The 20,344-nt window shown below is 34.0% G+C and overlaps 1 protein-coding gene across 37 annotated transcripts in view; it reads right to left on the bottom strand.

The window, feature by feature from the left end:
- The window catches only part of RIMS2 (regulating synaptic membrane exocytosis 2), a 577,683-nt gene that overhangs the window by 83,428 nt on the left and 473,911 nt on the right, over positions 1–20,344 (bottom strand). For 17 of the 37 annotated variants that reach the window (XM_057735252.1, XM_057735257.1, XM_057735244.1 and 14 more), the window contains one exon: positions 3,414–3,655. The exons of the other annotated variants lie outside the window; for them this stretch is intronic. In XM_057735252.1, the coding sequence (XP_057591235.1) occupies positions 3,414–3,655 (242 nt within the window). The remainder of the gene's footprint in view (positions 1–3,413; positions 3,656–20,344) is intronic. 37 annotated transcript variants of the gene reach the window in all.

Raw genomic sequence — 20,344 nt, 5'->3', positions numbered from 1 at the left:
ATAATGTTATCATATGATCAAAGAGTTGAGGTATTAAATGTGAAGATTTCAGTTTTAAACAATGTTAGAGCTTGTTACTGCATTTTTTAAGAAAAGAAGACATAAAAACCTTACTTGAAACATATACGCATAAATACAGAATTTAGAAACCTACTGAAAGTTTGGAGTCCAGTAATTACAAAACAATCTCTGTTGGCTATTCTACAGTTAACGTTGGGCTTTAAAGTGAGAAATACTCCGAATTCCATTGTCAGTATAGGTCAAAGCTATATAGTGTGTAGGTAGGAATGCAACTGCACATTTTAAGAATGATAAAAATTTTAACCATTATGATGTCACTGAATATAAATGAAGACACTGACAAAAAGGAACACATTATTTTCTGTTATGCTATACACAGAAGAAGGGGCTGTATAGTATAACAAGGAGCAAAACTACATTTCTTAAATCTGCCAACATCACAATGTTTTTGAAGATAAAAACCAAAACGGTATATGGTCAATAGATCTCTATTTTTAAATAAAAATATCGTCAAAGAAAGACATATGGGATATTAATGCCAAAACTATGAAGACATGAAATTGATCACTGAGAAATACTGACCATTCTCTTCTTCAAATGTTCTACATTCAGCTTCTGTGACACTGCTCTCTCATAGTGTTTGTCCTTTCTTCATGATAATTTCTTCTTGGCCTTCACTGGCCTCTGTTCCTCTGTTCAATTCTAAAAGGTTGATCTTCCACAGAGTATTGTCTTCACCTACTGCTCTTTTATCTGTAGTGTTCTTCTTGGGCAATCTCACTTATGTTCATGGTTTCAAGCAACCTCTAAACTTTATAACTCCCAGATTTATGTCTCTGGTTCTGACACGAGCTTTAGAAGTGTTTATTTAAATGTTATAGATATTTCTACTTGAACATTCCATAGATATCTCAGATTCAAAGTGTTCTAAACTGAAGGACTCATCCTTCTCCTTCTCCCAACCTACTCCTCCTTTCATACTTCCAATACCCATGAATAGCGCTACAACCATCCCTCCAGGGATCAAGCCAGAAATATGGGGATCATCTCCTTCACCTCCCCCCATCCAACCCATCACTAAATCAGGTGACTGACTACTAACTTTGCTTGTTAAAGATCCCCTGAATTTAATTAAACCCCCTCACTACCTTATTACAACTGACAACTGGCTTAGTTCAGGATCTTATCTCTTATCTGAAATAGTGTACTTACTCTGCTAATTCATCCTAAAATCCGCTTTACCAGATGTTGACTTAAATTTACTTCTTTATTGCAACTCCACTAGATATAAGCTCCAAGAGAAGGATCTCTTGTCTTGTTCATGTTTTCTTTACAATACAGCACATGGTAGATGCTCAAAAAATATTTGTTAGATAAGTAAATGGCAGCCTGAATGGCCTACAAAATATATACTAAGCAAATCTAACCATATCAATTCTCTACTGAAAACCCTTTAAAACTTCCTATCACCTAAAAATTAATATGATCTATAGGACTCTCCATGACCATATCAACCTTGCCTCTAGCCACATTCAGTCCAAAATTTTTTGTTAATATCACACCTATTTCCTATCATTCCTGTATATGTCATACTTCCATTCCTTTGTCATTATGGTTTCTATCTGGAACACCTTTTTAATTGTCCTTCACCTGGTTAGCAATTGGTCTTTTTTCAGGCCTTGGATCAGGCATCATCTCCTCCAGGTGTTCATTCCTGGAACTCTATGTTGGTTCAAATGACCTTCCTCGGAGTGCTCAGCACACTTCCTATGTAATTCTAGTTTTACCACTGACATAAGATCTTGAAGCAATCTGTTTAAGTACCTATCTCCTACTAGAGTATAAGCATCTCAGGTTATAAATGATTTCTTATTCATCTGTGTTCTCCATGTGCCTGGCACATAGTAAGTGCTCAATATTTATCCAAAACCTCTGAATGAATAGAATTATTTATTTAAACACCACATATTCTCTAACTTATAGTCTTAGTAGTGTCTATTTTAGGTTCTTCATTTTTTAAATTAATAAATTTTATTTTTTAGAGCAGTTTTAGGTTTACAAATGTTTGTAAGTTTTAAAGGGGAAAATGTAATAAATAAAGCTCTAACTGCTAGAGAAAAAAAGCCTCTCAATTTCAAAAGGCCACCATCTATCATTTTAGCACAACATAGTTAATTATGTATAAATATTAGCAATTTAAAAAATCATTTAAATATGGTCTCTGTGTCCATAAATTAAATTTCTAATTTATATTAAAATGCAAAGTAACATTTTAAAACATCAAGTGAAAAATTACTCTAACATAATCACATTAAATACAGTAAGTTACAACCAGGATATAAGGAATGCCATCAAATAATTATTTCAAAATACTACTATTATGCAAGGTTCAAATTCTAGAATCACTGTTACAGTTTGTAAAACCAAGGTTAGCCGGGTCCAGGAATTAACATATCCTTAAATTCTTTTGTGTTGTAGATTTACATCCTGGCTTTTCTGTACCAGAACCCTAGTATTCAGACGTAAATGAAATTTAATCCATTTGCCTATAATTTATTTGCTGTAAAAGAAACACCATATTATATGCTTTTGTTTGTGTGTTAAGTAGAAGATACGCTATGATTTCCAACATACCAGGGACTTAATATTTAATTATCAACACCCATTTGCAAAAAGACATTGCTTTGACACACAAATTTCTTAATTGCTAACAGTGGCTTTTCTGAGTAGGAGTATGGTATCTAATTTATTTTTGCAGATGTGATTTAGAGACTGAATTTTAAAGTAGCAAAGCTTTGAATATCTTCCCTGTCAGCAGAAAGTTCCTCATCCCTGCTGCCGGAGAACACTGCTGCTTGAAGTGTTAACAGGGAAATAAAAACTGCAGTGAGAAAATTGATACAACTGGTAAATGCTGCTTACAAACTGAAAAAGAAGTTAGGTTGTCAGCAATAAAAGAAGTATATTATTCACACAAAATATGTGGTGTCATCTTCATCATGGTAACTTGCTGGCAGTGGAAATTAACTTGGCTGGTTCCAACTTGAGGAACCTAAAGAAAAGCAAATATCTCACAGACCAGAGTACCTTGACAGAGGACCAGCAACTGACAACCGGAGGGACCACAGCTTAACTCCTCCCTGAGGAGAAAAGACATGAAGTGCATTTCAAGAACAGCAACCAAGGTTCACTTAGAAGCAGGTTCATTGATCACTGAAAGACAAAGTCATTGTTATATTTTCGGAAAGGTTCACTAATTTAAAATGCCCCTTTCCTTCTGGAACATGGCATCATCCACACATTACTGAGACAGAATGAGTAAGAGCAAAGAATATGTATTTCAATCAATTACAACTCAGTTAGGAAGTCAAAAGTAACATAAAAATGCCTACCCGTCTGACTGAGCTGAGAAGCACTGCGACTTTTCCGGGAGAGACCAACAATAGCTACCATTTTGGCCCCAATACTAGAGCGCCGCTTTTTGCTGCTGGTGCCCAAGGCGCCCACTGCAGTGTCAGATTGGCTGCCATCATTCTTCTCCAGCGAGCACATGTCTCCGCTGATGCTGGTGCTTTTAGTCATGTTCTTTCCTGAGATGCCCATTTGTCTGCTTTGCATTTTGGATGTAAAGACACTGTAGGCCGATGGATCATTAAAAGTAAGGACCAGAGTAAAAAGGAAAAGACAGAAAAGGTATTTTAGATGAAATATCTAGAGTATGATTCAATTATATCATTAATGGGACATATTTTTAGGATTTAAAATTTTTTAAATACCACGGTCTTGAGTGGGTTTTACTATTCAGGGCCAACCTTAATGTAACTCTCCAAAATCAGACATGATTTCATTTCTGCTTTCAAAGAAGGCACTGGTTTGCATGGCTACAGTAAAAAAAAAATTCTTGAAAAATCAGTGGCCTCATTTAAGAGAATATGCTGTCCTAAAAGTGCATTATGCTTTAAGGTAGCCACATAACAAAAAGAAAGAAGTTTCCAAAGCATTCTTCTCTAATTTTCTTTACTATAGTCTTCAAAGAGAAACTCCATGAGTAGGGAAATTTTACAAAAAAGGGCCAAAATTACAGCATCTATTGCTAAGAGTGGCTCTTTAAGTTTTCTCATTTTATTAATAAGATTTTTCCAATAGCTGTTACATTTTCTAACAGGGATTGATGTTTTCATCAGTTTTGAATTAAAAATAGTTTATTTCACTTTACGCTTTCATATTTATTGATGTCTATATTTCAAAAATGAAGAAAAGATTTTCCTTTTGCATCAATTTGAAAGAAAGAAAAATCATTATCAGTTTTCTAGACAATATGGTCAGAAGGTAATCATTTTTTAAACATTTTTTTCCCTCTATCGTAGACTAAAATCTACTAAAAGGTTAGGACCAGGGATCAAAGCCGGGTCCCTGGCCGTGGAAGCACAGAGTCCTAACCACTGGACTGCCTGGGAATTCCCAACTTGTTAACTTTATTAACTTATGTTCATTTTCTTCAAGTATTTAAGAGGGAAAAGACCCAGTGTGAAATTTTTTAAAAAGACAGGAAAGTGTACTATTTTCTCCTTTACATTAGTTTTAAGAAGAAATGAGGCATAAATAGCCAAGAGAGAGTAAGAGAGGAGATGGTGTATAATACTTCTAAGATGTCTCAAATCAATCATTTTCAAGCTTGTTTGATTATGCTATTCTTCAATAAGCAACTATAGAATAAAGTAGAAAGAGTTTTGGAGGCAACAGATGGAGACTTAAACCCCAGATTTGCTGCTACTTAACTGACCTCCTTTAGAAACAGTAATTGCTCTACTTGACCCTCAGGTTCCTCGTTTATAAGAGAATATTTTATTGTACTTTCTCATTTTAAAGAATAGAGATAATATGTCTAAAGTAAAAATTCAATAAATAGAAATTATTAGGGAGTATAGATAATAGATAAAATAAGGTTAAAGTCCTTCAACATGTATTATATATATAAGTAGTTAACAGCATCAATAGAAATGATATTTATAATAATAAATTTTAAAACTTCTGAGATTCAAATGTTTAAAATGATTTTCACATAGCCAGCATTATTTAACAGAGAATGGACTATACTGGGTCAAGAAATCTGGGTTTGATGTTTTGCTTTGCTGACTGATCTTGGGAGAGTTGTTTCTCTTTCTGGAACTTAACTTCCTCATTTAATAAATGAGAAAACTTAAGTAAAGCACTAAGCAGAATGGGAAATACACAAGAGCTCCAGACACTATTCTCTTCCTCCTTCTCATTATCATCACCAGCACCACCACCATCATCATCCATTAAGCACCCATTAAACATATTGAACTGGAATATCTATAAGGTCCCCTTTAACTATGAAATGCTTTGCTCCCCAAGTATCTCCTGTTTCATGGATTCTGGGCAAGTGAACATAAAAATACAACATACGACTTTTATGGTATGCCATCATTAGAAAAGGCATGGCATAGTCTAGAAAAGTCAAAGTTTAGTCGAGACTAAGACTTTCAAAATAATAACATATGTCCCACACTCACAATAATTAGTACTCCTGTTATGTCAGAATTTTTACCCCAAACATAGTGTTCTAAAGGAACCTCCTAATCTACCACCTACCTACCAAGGAAGTCAAAGATAGACTCTCAAAATATTGTATCTTGTGATTTTTGCATTTTAATTCTTATGGATGGATATAAGGGCATAAGAACTTGGCTAAAATTAAGCAGGATATAATAAAATACTAACCAAACTGATAAATCAGATTACAGATAAATATTTTAATGACCATTTCGTTTTCTCTTCAACCTAACAACTTTGATAATGCATTATCTATAAAGTGGGTTACTAAAAGTTTTGTAAGATGGTTCTACTTTTCATCTCCTTGAAACTTAGAGATCTCCAGGGATGAGTTTATGAGTAGTTGCTCTCCAGTGCTGTGTTTTGAAGGGAGGGAGACTGAGGCTAGGGTATCACTACTGGTTTCCTTTACTTTCCTCATTTGGACATCATCTAAAACTATAAGCGAACAATACTGCAAGCAAACAAGCTATCAACCAACATTTTAAATGTTCTGTGACTCTTTATTTACGGAATACTTTGTAGTAAAGAATCTGTAAACATGGGTGATCATTTGGAATGCTCAGTGTGGTTAAGAAAGCCAATTACTTTAAAAGAGAATATCTGTAAGAGTCTGGTAATATGATAAATTTCCAATACTGCTGGTGGGAGTATCAGTGACGGATTTCTGAAGGGCAATATGGCAATGTGGATCAAAAGCATTTAAAAAACATGCCTACCATTTAACCTATCGATACTACTTTTCGGATTTATCCTAAGGGAAAACAGCAATGTTCACAGATTTAGCAAGAATGATATTTACTGCAGAATTGATTCTAATAGTAAAACACATACAAGCACACAAGGTAAAACCCCATAAATGTCCAACAGTAGAGGGTGTTCGAATAAGTTATGTTCATCAATAAAATAGAATGTACCTCTGAGAATACTGTTGTAAATAAATATCTATTTACATAAAAAACATTCCTGACATGGGAGAAAGGGCAAGAGGAAGCAAATATCTGCAGCTTAGCTTTGGCTGGCACACATATCAGATATGGATTTACCCTACTGCTAGGCGACACAGGCGAACTCAAATCCCAGAGGGACACAGTTTCACAAACAAACAAAAAAATAAATTCATATAAAAAGAAATAAACATATCTTGCTAAACTGGGTAGTTCAGGAAACCTAGATTCATAGATGATCTACCAGTCATCTGCACAAGAGGGGAATAAAGGGAATGTAAAGAAAAATAAAATATGTTCAGGATGTTTATGTTCTTTGGGGAAAAAAGTACAAGTGTAAATAGCAAGAAATGTAAAGGATATACTGTGAACATTGCGCTAAAAGTAAATAGTTTTAATTTCCTCTGGTTGGTAGTTACGCTTTTTAAAAATGTTCTTTTCTTCTATTTTGTTTTTTCCAAAATGAACACAAAAGGTATTGGTAACAAGAAAAAAAATTAAAACAATCAGACAAATGAAAAGAGAATCAAAGACCAAAACAGGTCAAATAATTCAATTTGTATAGTTTATGCCATGGGCTAAAGGTGTAGCATGGCTTCCAAGCTAATTCTAAGAGATTACTGCACAATAATATTGGACATTGATATAGGATGCTCACTTCCAGAAAGAAACACAGTGTTTCCACATTTCTAAATGTTGTTTTATGCATGTTTTCTAATTTTTGGCATTAGAAAAATGAAAAACTTTATATATTTAGTATTCTTGAAATGTGAAAAATTGCCAATACAAGTGATTTATTTTATGACATAACTGTAGTTGTTGAAAGTTGTATCCCGAAAGATTTTTTAAAGGGTAAATCTAATATCACCTATCATTAGGAGAAAGGTAATGAAAGGCAGGTAAAATATTTGTAAATATTCTCCAAAGACTTAAATAGCATATTTATGGGATTATATACGAGTTATGTGATTAAACTAAATGAAGTTTACAGGCCAAAAGTATTCATTAATAGGTTTGAATGAACAGAACTAAGTAGTTTGGCTGTAAAGATAAACAGCAAACAGGACAAAGACAAATTCTGAGTTTGTGAGAGTACAGGCATAAGAGTAACACTGTAAATAAAATATACAGTCATGAAAAAATATTTCATCATATTGAGAGCTGGGAAGGTGGCAAGGAGAGAACCTACCCAAGGAATTAGAGACTAGAGTTACTCAATTTTATGGATGAAGTATAGAGGACCCAGCAGCTAATACAATGGAGTATGAGAACTGCAGTGACTACTGATAATATCTTAGGGTAGTAAGTGGTGCAAGAGAGGGCTTGGAGTGCTTAAAAGTTAGAAGACAGTAGGAATAATGATAGAGTAGGAAAAAACCCAGAAAGACTGGCCAAGTTCCCAAACACTGTGCCATCTTGAAAGCCTTTCCCTTCTCATTCCTTTCCTCTTACTTCCCATTCCTGTGTTCCTGGAGGCAGGTGTCAAGAGATAACCAAATACCTATCACTATGATAACTCGGATTTGATCACACCAGTTGCCAGTCATTGAGCAGAGGTCTGGATTTTGAGTGCCATTTCTTGAATTCTGGCATATTCCTTGTCGGGGGTAGGGAGGGAGAGTAACAAACCCTGCTTCTGTCTAAAGTTTGCCTCAGTAAACATTTTCTCTATATTAAGTGTTATTTCTTGCCTAAAATGTGGAATGTGAAATTATGATCCTACATTACAATTTGATAAATTATATTTCATTTACTCAAATGACCATCTACAGTTTTTGGCTAGTAAAGTAGTAACCATTTATTCAAATGTTTATTGAATATATATCCCCACAAATATGGGGATACAAAAATGGTATGACATAGTCTCTTTTAATTAAGGTACTGGCAAATATATCAGCATGTAAAATGCAAATATAGCTACATAAGAATGTGGTCTCAGTTTACCACTGAAATTCCAATGACCAGCTCGAATGTCAAGAAATCCTAGTTAAGTTAAACGTTCAAGAAAACATCTCTCTCTGAAGCATATATAAAAACTGAGTTTCTCATGCTAATTCTTTGGTTCCTGGAGATGACAAGAATTTAAAATTTAGTATTTTTAACATTACTGCAAGTACTGTATATAGATGCATTCCCTTAATATATTATAATGTATTAGTATAGGATCTAAATGTATTGGAGGGTATGTGTGTGTACGTCTATGCCACAAAGTTGATGTCCAGAGTTAGGGAGGAATATTTAGCTAATCAATAAATTATTTTTATTCAGAAACATCTGCCTTGATTATAGTTATTAGTAATGAAGCTGTTTAATGTTCCTTAGTCTTGGGTCTCAAGATAGGAAGCTGTGCCTTGCTGGTTACAGAGCAGGTCACTGCTCACTTAGGATAGTTTAAGGAGCACCAAGAAGGCTGGTGATCTCCAAAACTCCTTTCCCAACAGCTGGCTAAAGCCTGAAATGCCACTATATTAAAGATTTCTTTAAGGAAAAAAAGATTTATTTCTTATTTTGAGGTTTGCTCCCTTTTAACATGTCACTACTCTCAGGATTTGATCATTCATTTAAAAGATATTTACTTTATACCTACTATGTGGCAGGCACTGTTCTTGGAGTTAGAGATACAACAGAGGGAAAAAGAGAATGTCCCTGCCTTTATGGTGCTTTCATTCCTATTGTCATGGGGAAAGATAATAAATAAGTAAAAAAATGCCAACTTCAGATAGTGATAAGTGATCTGAAGAAAATAAGAATACAAGGGACTGGAAAGTTGGGGGAGGGGAAACATTGAATGGAGTGGTCATGGAAGACCTCTGGGAAGAGGAGACGTTTGAGCTGAATACTGAATGATGAAGCCAGTTTCGCCAAGAAGAGTATTCTAAACTGAGAGGAGGAGCAAGTGCACATACCAAAGGGTAGAAACAAGCTTGGCTGCTGGAGGAAATTTATAAAACCAGGGTTAACTGAATGGGGTGAAGGTGAGGATACTAATACAAGGGGAGGTCAAGAGAGGATAAGGCCTGGATCTGTTGGAATAAATACATGGCCTGTACTCCTTACCCTTATTTAACTGCCTATTCAGATACTACACCAGAGCAGCCCTAAATATGAGAACACTGCATGGCTAGTTGCACCAGGAGGCCTGGGATTCGGCCCAATATTTTACCTCTAAATATAACATTAATGGACATTTTGGAGACAACATAATTACCTCCTCAAAACAGTGACAAATTTATAAAAGCTAGATCATTAAAGGGATAGAAAGATTTAATTGAGCATTTATAAATTCATTTAGGCTCTTAGGTCTGTCTATCTATCATCTATCATCTATCTCTCTATATCTATCTATCATCTATCTATTATTATCTATCTATCATCTATCTATCTCTATCATCTATCTATATCTATCATCTATCTATCTATCATCTATCTATCTATCATCTATCAACAATCTATATTTATCTATCTATCTATCAACTATCTATATCTATCTCTCTATCTATCTATCTATCTATCTATCTATCTATCTATCTATATCTATCTATCTTTACTATTTCTTGAAGTTGTAAGTTCTCCACCAAATCATTGTATAACAGATCCCTACCCTGCTATGAGTTTGAAGAAACTTAAAGGAAAAATTTTAAACATATTACTTTATAAATCAAAAGTATATGTTTCTCTCTCTGCCTATCACACGGTGATTGAGTTTTTGACTTTGTTGTGACAAATGAAATGTTAGTGGAAATGAGTCCTATCACTTCTGGGGAGAAGCATTTAATTGGTGGTGTTCAACTCCAACTTCTCTTTCCCTCTGCTGCTGGGACTGTGAAAGACAGGGCCTCTATCAGACTGAGCCCCTGAGTGACTATAATGGACAGAAATGAACTTCTGTTGGTTATGCAACTAAGAATTCAGGGTTATTTATCACAGCAGCACAATTTAATATGTCTTCAATAACAAAGTCAGGAGAGGCTGGCTATGGAAAAATCAATTAGGAGTTTATAGCAATAATACTGGGAAAGTAAATAAGAACTTAGGCTACTGTACTGCTATTACTAATGAAAAGTAAAGATTAATATAAAAGTTATCTGGAAGGAACCTTCTATACAGCTTGGTATCTGGACCTGGGAATAAGATATAATCACAGCTCAAATTAGCAAACATTTAGCATATTCCAGATGCTATTTCAAGTGCTTTATATGAATTAACTCATGTAATCCTCACAACAACTCTTAAAGAAGAGAGAATTGAGACCCTTAGAGAGTATAGTTTTTGTTCAAGTGGTATGATTTAGGAAATGATCAACACCGGAACCAGTGGAGTTCCCTGATGGAAAGGTTCAGTAGGAGGAGGCTGTACACTCAGGCCAAGTGCTCAAGGGAATAGTCAAGGCTAAACAGATGGAGTCAATAAATATTTGTTGAACAGGAGAGGACAGATGAAGCTAGGATGGCCTAAGTAGGCAAGCCAAGAGTGTAAAGAGAGAGAAATGAAAAAGGTTGAGAAGTTAGTCCAAGGAAAACATATTTTAAGATTAGGAAAAAGAAGAGTAGCTGAGGTGAATAGAGATGCATTCTCAGAAATAAGAAAAAGAGAATAGGGTTAAATTCCACAGAAGACAAGAGAAGAAAAAGGTTCAAGAAAGCTGTGGTGGTCAAATGATACAGAGTTAATCACCAGGAACATTTAAGAAAAGCACAATTGACCTTTAAGAAAGCAGCTCTTGAAATAGAGAAATTCCTATTGAAATAGAGAAATTCCTTCAAGATGGAGAAATATATGAGTTTAAAAACTCAAGTGAAAGAGTTTGATGTAAAACATTAAATGTTTGTGCTTTGAGAAATTTTATTAAAGGGGAATAGAAGGACCTTATCTGTATATCTGTTTCATAAAACTGTCATCACAATTTCCAGATTCAATTTCTGGCCAATGGTTTACCAGAAAAGTTTCTTCTACTCATTGGTCCTCCTTTTCCTAACTTAGCAAATGAGGAGGTTAAAGATCTTTGTTAAGGTACTTTTAACCTCCACATTTTTATGACTATAGTACCTCTATAATGTGGTTTTTAAAATTAATCCCTTTCAAAATTTCATGGTTCTTTTTCTTTTTAATTCAGCTTTGACTATTGTTCCACATGATTTTCCTTGATATATATATTTTTAGCAATAACCTGTCTCCTTTCACAAGTTTCCAGAATAAATTCCATAATCCTAACCCATCAAGTCAATGTGTGTATAATCTCCTCAAATTTTCCTATTGTTTCACCTGTACTTTTCAACTAACCTCATTATTTCTGTATGTAAATATTTTAGGGAGAAACAGACTTCCCCCTAATTCATTTTCATGTCAGCGTTTTCTGTTTTTACCACATGATTACATAGTACTTTCAATAACATGAAAAGGTCCATGACAAATTATCAGAAGGTACATTCGCTGGCCTATTACTTCAAGGATCAATTTACACTTTTCATCATTCTTACTAACATCAAAGCAACACTAATAGTTAAAATTTTGTTTAAAAAAAGCTGTGAACTTGATTTATTCTTGCTAATCATCCAGCTCTGTAATCAGTGTATCGAATTTTGTAGAGTATTTAACAAATGATGAATATTCTGCACTATTGAAATGATTACACTACATAAAAACCCACATTATGCTGCTAAAAATAACACTAAAAGGTAAACTATAATATGAAAATATTCTTGGACTGTAACTTTAACCTATATAAAATCACTAGATGTTGAGTTTCAGAATGTATAAAAATATATAAATGGCTATAAATTAAGGATATTAATTTCTCAGACTCTAAAGTACAAAATACATTAGTTCCATATTTTGAAAAATAGTGGATACTCTCATTTTTTTTTGAAAACTTGATTACAAATCAAGTCCAAGCTAAAAAAATTTCTGCTTTGTGTAATCACATTGCATCATTTCAGAGACTGAGAACATACTTTAAACTTATAAATCATGATTAAATTTAATTATTATCTATACATCTCCCATATCTAATTAAAATCAATCTTTCAAATTCATATAGAAGAATCTACCAGAATTTCTGGAGTGTCAAAGGATTAAAAAGACCAAAAACTCATTCTAGAATTTTTTTCAAGAGGCCAAATATATATATTACGCATACAATATTCCTTTGTATTTAGAGACAGGGATGCTTTATTGAAGTTCTCTATGTTTTCCTTATACTTGCCTGATAATAACTGAGCAAAAAGAAGTTGTTTCTTGGTCTTTTATCTTTCTTAGCATGTGTGGGAGTCAGGTAAAATGATCTGTAGAGAACCAGAAACAACTTCCACTGTTCCAAGTTCTCGGAATTTGTGGCATCATGTCACATGTCACATTATTCTTCTAGTGAGTTTCGCATTATTGCTGTAGTAAAGGCTTTCTTATCAGAAAAGATAGCCATTTTTACCATCTATTCTCTTTAACAGGTAGCAGGGCTCAGGAGATGTGGAAATGTCAGTGAAGAAGGAGCACATTGTGCTTTATGAGACTGTGTTGCTATCAGTTATCAGGTCCTTGCCTGCTCAGGAGACAATCAGGGTTCTGGGCTTAGAGATAAAAAACCAAGAAGGAGCTTTTTCATCAATAGCACATACTGACAGGCCAACGATTACAGATACTTAAAAACATCTAAACAATAAAGCTCCAAGTGAAAATTTTTTGTATTTCTTAATTCAATTTTAGTGGGTATTAAAAAATTAACGTCTAAAGAGTGTGTGTAAGTGTGTGCACGCGTATTTGTACTGATTATATATTTTATTTTTCAATATATTATGATGTTTTGCCAATTTAAAAACCTTCCTGGCTAGGGAGAGATCGGCCCTTCTGGTGCAAGCTGATTCTTAGAGATAGTAAAGGGCTCAGCCTGGAGCATGCCTTTGATGTGCAAATTAGCCAAATCCAGGGCCAAACCTGTTCTATCTGGCCCATTTACACCAAAACAATATTTCCCTGCCCTAAATCATCCCAGGGCCTGGTACAAAGCAACTAGAGATCATCCCTATAACTCAAAGCCCAGCCTGCAGAAATTATTCAAACTAGTTTATCTTAAACTGTTTACTCTGCCCTATCTTGTCTTATTTGCCCCCAGTAAAGGTTCTGGCCTTGAGTTTTCTCTTACTCCTGCCCTTCTGCCTCCTGACCTATCTAGTTGCTTTCCCACATGGCTCTGTGTGGTGTGGCATGCCTCCTGTTTCCTGGGACAAAGTATAAACTTTGTTTTCCTGAGCCCTGCCTGTGTCTCCTCTTGTGGCCACATCTGAACGACCATCACAAAGAACAAAGAACTATATGTATGTATATGTGTATAAAATAACCATACTTCTTGTCAAGGACCACGGTTTATAGCCTACTTAATAAATTTAGAAAAACAAAATAATAAATTAGAGGGGATATTAAGAAAAACTCTCAGAAGCTTTAATGTGTAAATTACTTTGTAAGCATAGCATTGTATCTAGGTTAAGACTTAAACCTGCATATTTTAAATCAAATTTAGTCATTTCCTATGGAAAACAAAATACTTTTCATAACAGGTAATCCCTTGTTCTTTGTTAAAATACACTACACTTTCCTTGCCTCATTGAATGAATAGTGGTAATTTCTCTTTGATTAAATGCAGTGTTAATAAACTCAGTGTCTTCAAATTCCCAAGATTATGCCTTTGTTCACCCTAAGGAAAATGTTATTACTTTTTCATGTAAAAACGTGCAAATACATGATTTAATTTAGTATATTTGCTTAGCTTTTATTTGTGCTGTAGACACTGTTCCAGTCATCATTACCCAAGTATAAGCTTGCTTTACATGTCATTCAGAAATCATCAAGAACAGAAAGATTATAGTCTCCTTCAATGATTATAATGGCAATAATAATTTAACAAGATGTCCTTGGGCACATATACTGAATCTTCCTTGGAACCATTTAGAAGAAAGCCTTCAGCTTGTTAGAAATCTAAACTTACTCTTTTCTTTTTAGATTCCAAGTCAATCAGTTCTACAAAGATTGTGAATTTCTGTTCTGGAACGTTGTCTTGGTACACACAATGCTAGTCTTTTAAGGTTAGAAAATCCACTGGCATTGGAGCTAACATAGGGAAGTTAGGTGGACTATTTTTTAGTCTACTGCATGGTTTTTGAAGTTTTCCTGTTATCATAAATCTGAAAGACAAGGAATAACATGATAAAACCATGCAGTATAAAAAAAAAGAAGCATTGTTAAATTCTTTTGAGCTAGAGTATGCTTTCTTTAATATTTAGAATTTCTAACACAAATGTGAAGTATTAAGTATTGCATCTTTGGCCTCATTAAACAAACAAAGCAAAATATACAGTGAGAATGTCAAGGATAAATCTACGCTTCTCTGAGTATCAGTATTTTATACTTTTTCTTTGGTTGGAGTAATCAACAAAGTGATTTTTAAGGTTTTTTACATTTTATTTGCCCAAAAATGAGGTATTTTAAGAGAATTACTGTTCTACATGCTTCAAAGAAAAGCAAATTAGATTTGAAATGGCCTAATTCTTTATATGGGGGTAATGAGGTAGTTCTACTTTTCAGATTCTCTTAAGCTTAGGTCATGGTCTCTCATAGGAAAAGTTTTCTATTTGATTCTTAGGTAGATATGTACCTTCAACAAAATTGGTGATTTATTCAAGGCAACAAAATCTGGTAATTTCATCAAGAGGTAAAATGTAAGTTTAGGTTCAAAGTCAGTCAGACATGGGTTTCGACCCTATTTCTATCATTTCATAGCTCATGACTTTGAGCATATTTCTTAACCTGTTCTGAGCCTCATTTTTCTCATCTTTTTATCATATGCCTTTCCACTTGAAGCTACATGGGGTAAGAACTTTATCTGTTTTGTTCACTGCTGGAGTCCAGGTTTTAAAGTAATGCCCAGGAGTCTCCACTGTAACCTGGGCACATTTGTGGCAAGAGTGCTCACATGAAACATTAAAGTATTATTTTCTCAAGTTTGTGTTGAAAACTAACAACAAAACTTAATTCAAGGATATTATTACTTCCAGTTAGCTACTTTATGAAACTAATACACTTCCATTTTCAAACGAATTTTGAGAAGCCAAAGGCTAGAAAATAACTTAGATAATAAATATCTATTCACCATAATGAAATAATAAAGATAAACAGAATTTAAGCAATTTGTAAATGTCATGTCTCAAACATACTTCTCCTGCAATGTATTTATTGGCTACTTCTGTTTTCATGGATATTTATCTAGTATAAGTTCTTTTTCTTTAATGAACATAACCTGCGACTTAAACTCATGTTTGAATGAGTAAAGAATGAACTGCACAAATGAAAACACAAAGTGTTTTTATCACCTTGATATTTCTTACAGTATTCATTTATAAGCACATAAAAAGCAGATGTGTTTACATTATGTTTCATGTTGCACTGAATATTTATTTTATAATAGGATTTTGATTTTAAATGTTGAAACCAGTAATGTTGCTATCATTAAGTGGAAGCTCTACATTTTTAATGTAAAAATGTAAATTTAAAAATGTAAATTTAAAACATTTTTTACATTCTACATGATTAAATCCTTACATTTAAAAATTCTTATGTTCCATAAGTGGAAACTATGAATCCTCAGGACTTCTGAATGATTACATTATAGATTAATACACAATGAAACCATTAAACTGCCCAAGATTTATCATTAGTCATTTAAAGTCAAATTTATGTAAATAAATACAATTATGCCATCCATATATATATTTTGCAAGTTGGCACATATAAAAAGTTTAATGAAAAAAATTATGGTGAATAGGATTTACCAATAAAATTGTTGTACTAAAAGAGACCATAACTTTGTAGTAACTAGATAGTCTGTTTACTTAAAGCAAAAACTACTTTTCTTTCTTCTTTCTAACAAACATGTATCTTTCCTTACCAAGATTTCTTAAACCATGCTTTTCTCAGGAGAAATAGACAAAGAGCTCAGCTTTGTATTATTTTGTTCAATCACACTTTTTGAAGAGGCTCTAGATCTGCACTGCCCAGTACTGTGGGCACCAGCAACACGTGGCTCATGAACACTTGAAATGTGCCTCCTCCAAACTGAGACGCACTGTGTCATATATACACTGTGTAGATATATTACACACTGCAATATACTCAAGGTTTAGAAGTCTTATTACACCCCAAAAAAGAATAAAATCTAATCTTTTTATATAGATTACAATTTGAAATGAGAATACTTTGGATATACTGGATTAAATAAAAGACATTATTAAAGTAATTTCACCTGCTCCTAATTTCCTGAATGTGCCTACTCAAACATCTAAACTTACAAATTTGGCTCACAATATATTTTTATTGGATGCTGCTCTAGATAACTGGTTTAAAATGGCACAGACAGATTTCAGCAAAATTATTTGATATAAAATGCACTTTCCTATGTAAATTATTTCCCTTTGATACTAATTACGAAATTACTGCTGTGCTGTGAATAAAATGGACTCATGCAAAAACCTTATAAAGGCAATCAAATGCTATCACTGACAAAATATTAAGCTTAATACTAAAAATAACAACTATAATACAATGACACTCAAAACATAAAATAAATACATTGAAAGTGAAATTATAAAGCAGTAAAAGAATATTCAGCAAGTAATTATTACAAAGATAAGGCAGACATAGTCTAAAATGAACAATCTATTTTTCTATTTTGATACTTATTTGGACATATGTATTTCAACTGTTAAGGGCAAGGATTCCTAGTCTTGAACAAAGAATATCGGTGATTTGCGTATCGAGTAAGAAAAATAATTACCTACTGGGAAGCCAATTGAGTTTAATCAGGAAACTCACATTCAAGATGTAGTGTACTACTCATGCTAAAACTGAGTAAATAAAGTAGTCTGTATCTCAGCTGCCCTATTATGTAAAATGGGGGAAATAATATCTCAACCTTATTTAGAAAGTTGCTACAAGGCTTTTCTATCTCCTTTCTTTCTAGCTCATTTCATCAGGTATCCTCACTTTTCAGTATTATGAGAACTTTGATTTCTTCACCTTTTCTCCAACTATCAGCCCTCTCATCTTTCTTATATATAACTAGCTTAGACTCTATAAGCCAACAGGTCAATCCCTCTTTTGCAAATACCCTCAACTTTTTTAGTATCCCTCCTCATAAGGCATCTAATTGGCAGAACCTTTTGATGAAGCCTACCATGTACTTCTTCTATGCCTGCATCTCAATGCTTGAGCATTGTTGAAAAAACAAAATTCAGTAGGACACACTGGTTCCATTATAATTCACTGTCATCAGCCTCCAAGGTTACTTTACACACCTGCTCCCAACTCTCCACAATAACCACTGCAACTCCTTCCTGCTACTCAAACACTTTTGCTTTGCTTTTAGCAGAAAACTTTTCCTTATACTTAGAGAAAATGGAACTATCAGAAGAAATTATCTTACCTTAAAAATAATATATACACACAAATATTTATACCTATACACACACACACAAAAACATACATATCTAAGTTTAAGTTAGCTAACTAAGCTACTTTTCTGAACACCACTATCTACCCAGTCACCTACTTGTCACACAGGATATCACAAATATGATGTGTCCCAAACTGAACTTAATCTTTCTTATCAAATATATTCCTCCTTTGGTCTTCCCTGTTTCAGTAAAGAATATAGCTATTCACCAAGTTGCTTAAGTTGGAAAATCAAGGGTGCACATAATTCCACAAACTTAACAACATGGCAACATTACATTTGACATCATGGACTTTTGGATACCAGTTATAGTGCTCTCTCAGGGCTTTATTATATCTCCATTATATAAATTATATTGCAATTGTCTGCTCTTTTCTAATGGAACTTGGATAGTTCATTCTTCAGTGTATTTCAGCAACCCAATACCTGATACTTGGCACTAAACAGCTCTAAATAAAGAATTCATTGAATAAGGGAATTTGATAAATTCATATATGAATGAATGCTCCTAGTAAGGTAGGGATAACTAAATACTAATGTTTAAGTTGCACCTAGTAGGTTTCATAAATCATTTTGGTGCTCAATAAATATTTGCTGATGATAAAAAAACAAAACTTCCTAATAAGTTTTAGAAATAGATAGATGCCAATTAATTTATTTTTATATATACTATGTACAAGATGCTGGAGTCAATACTATGCCAATTATAAAGAAATATAAGACATGGCATTTGTTCTAAAACCACTTATAACTGTTCGCTAAATGAAGCATAAAGACAACATATAACCCTAGGCAAAACATGGTAAGTGTCAAGTACATGCTGAAGACATCAAATAATAAAGAATTTCAGATAATAAAGAATGCTACTAATCTCCTCTGTCCATCTGTACGCGTCACAACAGCCCTGCATCCCCTGGAGACCACGCAGTTACCAGATGCCGCACTCATCTTTGCTTCCATGCTGACACTGAAAGTGCTGCACTAATTTGGAGCAGCATCCTTTCTCCCACTTTAACTAACCCCTCTACCTTCCATTATATTTAGGTTACATGTTCACCAACGTGCAGATAGTCAGAGCATACTGACTGAGAGTGAGATGTCGGCAAATATTTTTATTGACTTGTTATACAATCCTGTTCTTAAGTTTCAGTTCTGCCTCTACCTAAAAAACAATATAGTCTAGAACGTATCACTTTGCTCTTCAGTTGCTTTTTAAAGTAGGGATGTAAGGCATAAGTTAAGGAAGAAATTGTATTTGGATCGAGAATGGAGTAGCATTCAGGAATTGCTTCATCAGATCACGTTTTAGCCCAGGTAGCCTCAGGTTTTATAAAGAACAAATACATTTTTTTTCTCTTACAAACTGAAGATATTTAGCCACTCTATTTAAAACAGGTGAAAACACTCTATTTCAGACATTTAGCCACTCTATTTAGCCTAGCATATCAAAGAAACAAAAATTTTAATGAAATAGGGCATAGCTGACCAAATAGTACCACTTATTGTGTTATGTCAGAGAAAGATTTTTACATCTTTTTAAAAAAAATTTTTTAAGCTCTTTATTGGAATATAATTGCTTTATACTATTGTGCCAGTTTTTGCTGTACACCAAAGTCAATCAGCTGTATTTATATACATATCACCATATTCCCTCCCTCCCACAACTCCCCCCCACCCTCCTCGTCCCGGCCCTCTAAAGGCATCACCCATCATCGAGCTGATCTCCCTTTGTTATACAGCAACTTCCCACTAGCTATCTGTTTTACATTTGGGAGTGTATATATGTCAGTGCTACTCTCTCACTTCGCCCCAGCTTCCCCTTCCTGCCCCCTACCCTGTGTCCTTCAAGTCTGTTCTCTACATCTGCATCTTTATTCTTGCCCTGTCACTGGGTTCATCTGTATCATTTTTTTAGATTCCACATATATGAGTTAGCATACGGTACTTGTTCTTCTCTTTCTGGCTTACTTTGCTCTGTATGACAGACTATAGGTCCATCCACCTCACTACAAATAACTCAATTTCATTCCTTTTTATGGCTGAGTAATATTCCATTGTATATATGCGCCACATCTTCTTTATCCATTCATCTGTTGATGGACATTTAGGTTGCTTCCATGTCCTGGCTATTGTAAATAGTGGTGCTATGAACATTGTGGTACATGTTTCTTTTCGGATTATGAAATTCCTCAAAGATTAGAAGATAAAGCAACATTACTTGAGTATTTAAAATGTAATGTTTTGGTAACACTTTGAAAAGCCATTACTCTTGGAAATGCTGTTGGAAATTGTTTGATACTCAAAT

The sequence above is a fragment of the Hippopotamus amphibius genome, chromosome 5 (assembly GCF_030028045.1).
Source record: "Hippopotamus amphibius kiboko isolate mHipAmp2 chromosome 5, mHipAmp2.hap2, whole genome shotgun sequence".
Taxonomy (NCBI): domain Eukaryota; kingdom Metazoa; phylum Chordata; class Mammalia; order Artiodactyla; family Hippopotamidae; genus Hippopotamus; species Hippopotamus amphibius.
This window is presented reverse-complemented; position numbering and strand designations above follow the sequence as displayed.